Source organism: Volvox carteri (genome assembly GCF_000143455.1).
Source record: "Volvox carteri f. nagariensis unplaced genomic scaffold VOLCAscaffold_65, whole genome shotgun sequence".
In the NCBI taxonomy this organism is placed as follows: Eukaryota; Viridiplantae; Chlorophyta; class Chlorophyceae; order Chlamydomonadales; family Volvocaceae; genus Volvox; species Volvox carteri.
The window spans coordinates 478100-484947 of NW_003307608.1; the positions used below are offsets into that span (position 1 = coordinate 478100).

Genomic DNA, 6848 nt, shown 5'->3' on the forward strand with positions numbered 1-6848 from the left:
TCTGTGGCATACCAAGTTTTGCGACAGGAGGTCGCAGAATCCCTCTCCAACCCCGAAGGACCGGATGGGGGACACTACTCCTCCGTTTTCTATGTTTTTTGGGGCACGATGTATGGAAAGAGGCCCCGCAAGGGCTACACGAGGTAGACGAACGAGTGGAGTGGCTGATGAACAAGCCAATGCCAGAAGGTGTGATTTCGGAGTTCAAGGACCGATTAGTGAGTGGTTGGAAGCATACACGTTTAGATGTCCAGCCTGACGTGTATCCGTCAGACGGCAAACAACCAGGAATTCACATGGCGAAGTATAAGCATTGGATGGGGCTGGCGGCCGAGCAAGCGGGCAGGAAGGAGGTGCTCCCGCACATCACAATGTTTATCCCACGTTCGGCGAATTGCAAGCTTATGCAGTTTAGGCTTTGCTGTTGGGCACTGGCGGCTAACAGAGCGCGTAAGGGACGGCGTTATATACCTAGGGAGGAGCGAGTATGCCCCTGCTGCGGCACTGATAGCCACATCGAGGATGAGAAACACATTTTGCTGGACTGTCCGGTTTACGACGGAATCAGATCTGATATGGGCTTTCCACGCTTCGAACATATGAAGGACGCTATGAAGTGGGAACCTGAACGCCTGGCAAGAATGCTGGAACGTATATGGTCTCACCGCAACTCTATCGTTCCCTTTGGTCGTTAGTATACTTCATTACTTGTTTCGTTGGAAGTGCGAGGTAGGATGGTGCTTATAGGCGATTTGGCAGCCCTTGAGCCCTCGGCTCGTACTAGGGTGGTTTGCAGGTACGGGGAACGCACCCACGACCATGTAACAACAACAACAACAACATATGTCTTAACCAATATCCCGGCACTGTCTAGATGTGGCCCTCCTTTCGCCCTCTCTGTGCCTTCTCCCCTCTCCACTCCTTCCCTTTGCTCGCCACCCAGACTGGCTGAGTGGCTCTTGGGTGTGGAGGAGCACTGCCGGGCAGCTCACGAGGTGGAACTGGCCGGAGCGCAATACACAGCAGCACCAGGAGGCAACCAGCTCCCGTAACAATCTGCCAAGCTGTACCAAGTAGTCACATACCGCCTCCTGCCTCTCTCCAAAGGACAAGACGCAGAGACCGGCCGTTTTGGAGTTGGGTCAGCTGCGCGGTAACCGTATCCCACGACACAGCTGAGACACGTGTAGAGTTACCACGGAACGCTGCATTACGGGATTTTGCATCGTTAATCAACAAACATTTGCTGAGTTGTCGATTGCACTCCCGGTTGCTTCCCATCTGATGGGTACTCCTCTGGCAAGACAGTCAGACGCGTATGGTCCCAGCCGCTCATCAAACGCTCTCTTAGTGCCGTTATCATCGCTCCTTTTAGGGTAAAGGTCTACTCAACCACCAGTCAACACGCTCCTTTACCCCCACGACTTCTTGCGGTATTCCGCTCCAAAGGTCTACTCAACCACCAGTCAACACGCTCCTTGTGTGTTTGTATGAAGGCGCTCTCGTCGGTGTGTGTGGATGCCGCGGCGTGCTTCGCGGGTCCGTCTCGAATGGTAGGTAGCTGCGTTCCCGTCTCTCCGGGGGGAGCTCTCATGCGTTCACTAGGGCTCCTGGGTGCTGGTAGGGGACTGGGTGTTTTGCGTTTTGGAGGTCGCGGTCCGTTTGGCTTTCCTGGGGCGGGGGTTCGCATCCGGTTTTGCTAGGTGCCACCTAGACCAGTGGTGAGGCTGTGCTTCGCTTTTTTACCCGCCATCCGCTAGGCTTTCATCGCGTATTAACCGGCTCAGGATATCCTGGGTTGGGTGCCTTTACCGTGTTTACCGATAAGCTGGACGGTGCAAGCTATAGGGCCTACGGTGTTGTGCTGATGCATTCGAGCCGTTCGGGGTCCGCTGTAACAAATCGCGTTCTGCTTTTATGTTAGATTGGAAACCACACAACTCCCAACTCCACGGGCAGAATAGATTAACCTATTACGTTTAGGTGGCCGAATCTCTGTAAATTGGAGGTTGTCCACAACCCGTCCATCACTGCTAAACGAAGCCGAACTCCTCCAGACAAACAACTCGCAAGGTGGTGTTGAAAAACACCGGATTTGGATTGGAGAGACTCCGCGCGCGGGCGAGTCATGGCGTCAGGCCTTTAAGCGCGCTCGCCGCGGATGCGCCTTGCCAGCTGGATGTCCTTGGGCATGATGGTGACGCGCTTGGCGTGGATAGCGCACAAGTTGGTGTCCTCGAACAGGCCCACCAGGTACGCCTCGGCAGCCTCCTGCAGCGCCAGCACGGCCTGGCTCTGGAAGCGCAGATCGGTCTTGAAGTCCTGAGCGATCTCGCGCACCAGGCGCTGGAAGGGCAGCTTGCGGATGAGCAACTCAGTGCTCTTCTGGTACTTGCGGATCTCACGCAGAGCGACCTGCAGGCAAAGTTACGAAGCAATGGTTGAGTCAATATTTTAACACTTGTGGGAAGGAATGTGCTCAAAGGGAATGGAACAACATGGAACAAATAAAACTCCTATTCAAGCTGCACACACAAAAAAAGGGACTCACCGTGCCGGGACGGTAGCGGTGCGGCTTCTTGACACCACCGGTGGCGGGGGTCTTGCGAGCTGCCTTGGTGGCCAGCTGCTTACGGGGCGCCTTGCCGCCGGTGGACTTGCGCGCAGTCTGCTTAGTGCGGGCCATTTCTTATGATAAGAAAGGAAAGCTGGAGAAGTCAAAAGTCAATTAGGAAGGTAAGTTATGATTGACTGAGAAACTCGCGGCTGTCTTATTTGGGATCGCGAAGGCAGTTGTACGGTGACCGTTGCCCCGGTGATCCAAATGGCAAAGGCGATCCGAAGCGTACTGGAATGCTTGCCGAATACAGGTATAAATTGCACCGATAGCCCCTTTTATGGCATAATACAGTCTTCCTTTAACACCTGCAATTTATCCTCCTTCGGAACTTACAGTTTCCTCTGCAAGATGTCTGGTCGCGGCAAGGGTGGCAAGGGTCTGGGCAAGGGTGGAGCCAAGCGTCACCGCAAGGTACTTCGTGATAACATCCAGGGCATTACCAAGCCCGCTATTCGCCGTTTGGCTCGCCGTGGTGGTGTCAAGCGCATCAGCGGCCTCATCTACGAGGAGACCCGCACTGTGCTGAAGAACTTCCTTGAGAACGTCATCCGTGACTCGGTGACCTACACCGAGCACGCTCGTCGCAAGACCGTCACGGCCATGGACGTCGTCTACGCCCTCAAGCGCCAGGGCCGCACCCTCTACGGCTTCGGTGGTTAAGCCCGTTCAGTCCACTCGCTTCGTTGGCCTTCGCGGCAAACGAAGCAAAACATTCAATCCGGTGTTTTTCAACACCACCAAATCGCGTTGGAAATCCTGACCCTTTCGCCTGTTGTCAGAAGTTTGACATCATGGACATCTTTTTCCACAGAATGTAGTTTTTAACTTGTCCAGCATTAACTTCACCAGCCTCATGGTTTCACTTTGATAATTTACACTAATGTCTCTTTTCACGCGAGGTCCGGTGATTCTGCTGGTATCAGCATCTGTTGGGCAAGAAGCATGCCGTCGTGACCTACTGCCAGTAGCTCTTTGCTCCTGCATTGCAATGCAAGATGCATTTACTGCATGCAAGAAAGCAACACATGTCAGCGCAACAGAGCTTCCCGCCAATTTACAACCCCGAGGAAGGATACGGGCAGGTAGGAGGGTGCACGGCTTGCAACCGTAAGATCAGCGCCTTCTGTCTGTGCACCATGTTTCCCCACCGTCACAGCTCCCCCCGCACCAGCAACCCACCGCCAACATCACTGTCGCAGAACTGTGGCCCTGTAGCCTTGTACATTACCTTCGCAGCATTCGCCATGCAGCAGTCTTACGGCAATCTCGAAAGAGTGTAGACAGTTCATGGAAGCCCTCCGCAGCTTAAACTCCTCATTCCATACCTTTTGTACTACAGCATGTACTACATGTTTCGCACCTCTCGTCACCCAAACCTTTCAAACCTCCCTACATTCTTACTTGCGCTGCTCCGTTCCATCCTGAAAATATCCTATGTTGGGTCCAACCACGCAGCAGCAGCAAGAGCACCAAGAGAAAAACAACTACAGAAAAATTGACTAACAAAGATTCTGAATATCACACACCGCATCATCACGTACCGTACGGCAGCGGCAGCGGGGTGCGCCGCCAAATGCAAAGGCACACATAATGCACAAAGACAATATTAACTTATGCTAACTGCAAGCACGCTCACTGCAGATACCCATCCTCACTCGTACATAGATATGCACGCACGCACGCACAAACACACACACACACACATCCTAACCGCACCACAACGCACATCATCCCCATATCTTATAACATTAGTGCATGTTACGCATAGCATTACGCATTTCTGACCTCCCATTGCTGACCTGAACCCTAAGAAGGATAATCACAATGCTCATTGTTTATTCGAACAAAAAAAATCATCTTATCATAACGCCATAAATGTCTATTTGGGCTCCTTATACATCAAAACTCGCTCGCCTGCTAAAGGTTGTTCATTCGTTATATTGTTATAAATCCATGGTGATGATGATGATGATGATAATGATAAGGGTGATTATAATGACATGATGTTTCAAGCACAGCAGCACAGCAGCACGACACAGGGAACTTGCGGACAGAGCCGGAAAACCTATGTCATATACATACCTACATTACTTACATACATACACAGGTTAGGCACTACTGGTATCGCGCGACCATTGCACCCTGGGAGATACCGGGATCGAGACCTGTCAGGGTCGAAAATCCTTCCGCAGGTGGAAGGTATTACGCCCCCAGTTGATGGATGGTGGTGACCTGGGATAAAGTTATCCCAAGCCGACCAGGAATAGAGTTGGGCCGCTGTTGACCCGGCAGATTCCGTTGGATGCTGGTGGTGGGTACGGAACCTGAGCGATCCACTGAGAGGTCGGCTAGGGTGACTGGATGAGGGTGCCCCGAAATACCGGGGAAGGCAGGGTTTCGCAGGGTAGCTGCCACGGGTGAAGATATAGGTTGGGTTTTAGGGTTTCAGGTTCCCCTGTTTCACACATCATACACACATAGGCACGCCTGCGGACCTAACCGCCGGCCCCACTGTTCGGCACGCAAGGCATATTTCCATATGCACATACATACACACATACATACGCCGCTCCACTTTCCGCCGCCTGTGTGTGGGATGGCAGCGGCGGCGATGTTTGAATGCATCGCGGCGTTTCATGCCGTAAAAATCCGCGGCCCGGGTGTGATCAAGCGCCGTACCGCCGTACGGCGTCGCCAAGCGCCACCGCCGCTGCTGTGGCCGCCGCGATCATCCACCAGGGCGCTGACGCTGACGCCGCAGCGGAGCCGCCGTCGCCGCTGTTAGCAGATCCAGATCCAGATCTACCTAGCTGCTGGTGAAGCCCCGCCGCGATGTCGACAGCAGCCGCGCACGAGGACGAGTCCGTGAAGGAGCGACAGATGGCCGTTGCATTATTTAGGTAAGCCACCCACCTGCATCATCACGTAATGCATCCAGAGGAGCAGGTGTGGGGGCAGGGGGAGGAGGAGGGGCAGGAGGGGGGGAGGGAATCACCGAATTATAAAAATCTAAGACAAGGGAAGTAGGGCGGCATGCACGGCACCAATAATGCATAGGGTGGCAGTGATACGACGACGGAAGGGGGGAAGGGGAGGTTGGGAGACCCCGGCGGGCGACCGGCAAATGGGTAAAACACACGTGTGCATGCGTACATACATACATACATACATACATACATACATACATACATACATACATACATACATACATACATACATACATACATACATACATACATACATACATACATACATACATACATACATACATACATACATACATACGTCTCCGCCTCCCCGACCTCACCGATCAAACGGATCCAGAGCGAGCGCGGGCAGTAGCCCCGGGCGCACAGTGCACGCCCCCACTCCCAACCACTGGCAGCGCCCAGATGCCGACGGCGGGGCCCCCGGGGAGGCGGCGGCAGCGGCGGCGCATTCGGACGCCGACTGAGAAGCGGCGGCGCAATCCCGTGCGGCGATCAGAAGCAGCGGCGGCTGGAAGGTGCCGTTCTCCTTCGTACAGCGGGATGAGAGCGGCGACGACAACGACGACGAAGATGATGATGAGGAGGAGGAGGTAGGGAGGCTGATGCTGTTGAGGAGGGCGGACAAGAGGTCTTGGTTGGCCTGTATGTGCGTACGTACGTACGTATGTATGTGAGGTGGGGTGGGAGGGGGAGAAGGGACCGTGACGTGGTGGTGTGTGGGGGGAGAGATTTAGGTGTTTGGTGCGGCAGCAGAGGGAAGTGAAGCGGGCGAAGGAGGTGTACGGAAACCTGGGGGATCCGAACGGTGAGTGAGTAGGGATATCAGGTGGCGTCGTGGTGAAGGACAACGGGTTACCTGCTGCCGAGGAGGTCGACATGGGCATGGTGGGCGGGGGGCAGGCAATGAGGGGGGGGGGAGGAGGTGGACCCCACGGTACTGATTGGGGTATTGGGGTATTGGGGGGTATATTGGGATATATTGGAGTATATTGGGGTAGGGGGGTATTGGAGTATATTGGGGTAGGGGGGTATTGGAGTATATTGGGGTATTGGGGGGTATATTGGAGTATATTGGGGTAGGGGGGTATTGGAGTATATTGGGGTAGGGGGGTATTGGAGTATATTGGGGTATTGGCGGTGGGGAATTGGAAACCGAACAACACGGGGCATAAGGAAAAAGGGGGCAGAGGGAAAGGCCTGGGGGAAAGCGTGTACTAGTAATCCCATACATACATACA

At 54.0% G+C, this 6848-nt stretch overlaps 4 protein-coding genes across 4 annotated transcripts in view; 2 read left to right on the forward strand and 2 right to left on the reverse strand.

The window, feature by feature from the left end:
• The window catches only part of VOLCADRAFT_97859 (uncharacterized protein), a gene marked incomplete at both ends in the record, with an annotated part of 4102 nt that extends 3050 nt beyond the window's left edge, over positions 1–1052 (forward strand). The window contains one exon of the mRNA XM_002956755.1: positions 944–1052. Coding sequence (XP_002956801.1) covers positions 944–1052 — 109 coding nt within the window. The remainder of the gene's footprint in view (positions 1–943) is intronic.
• A 1090-nt stretch (positions 1053–2142) lies between these two features.
• On the reverse strand, positions 2143–2686 carry hstH3-4 (histone H3; the record flags this gene model as incomplete). Its single annotated transcript, XM_002956805.1, has 2 exons — positions 2143–2415; positions 2552–2686. The coding sequence occupies 2 exons, from the start codon at positions 2684–2686 to the stop codon at positions 2143–2145; spliced, it is 408 nt and encodes a 135-aa protein (XP_002956851.1).
• A 282-nt stretch (positions 2687–2968) lies between these two features.
• On the forward strand, positions 2969–3280 carry hstH4-4 (histone H4; the record flags this gene model as incomplete). Its single annotated transcript, XM_002956756.1, has 1 exon — positions 2969–3280. One exon carries the CDS (start codon positions 2969–2971, stop codon positions 3278–3280), a length of 312 nt encoding a protein of 103 aa, XP_002956802.1.
• Positions 3281–5286: 2006 nt separating this feature from the next.
• Positions 5287–6848, reverse strand: part of VOLCADRAFT_119527 (uncharacterized protein) — a gene marked incomplete at both ends in the record, with an annotated part of 4910 nt that continues 3348 nt past the window's right edge. The window contains 2 exons of the mRNA XM_002956806.1: positions 5287–5533; positions 5928–5998. Coding sequence (XP_002956852.1) covers positions 5287–5533; positions 5928–5998 — 318 coding nt within the window. The remainder of the gene's footprint in view (positions 5534–5927; positions 5999–6848) is intronic.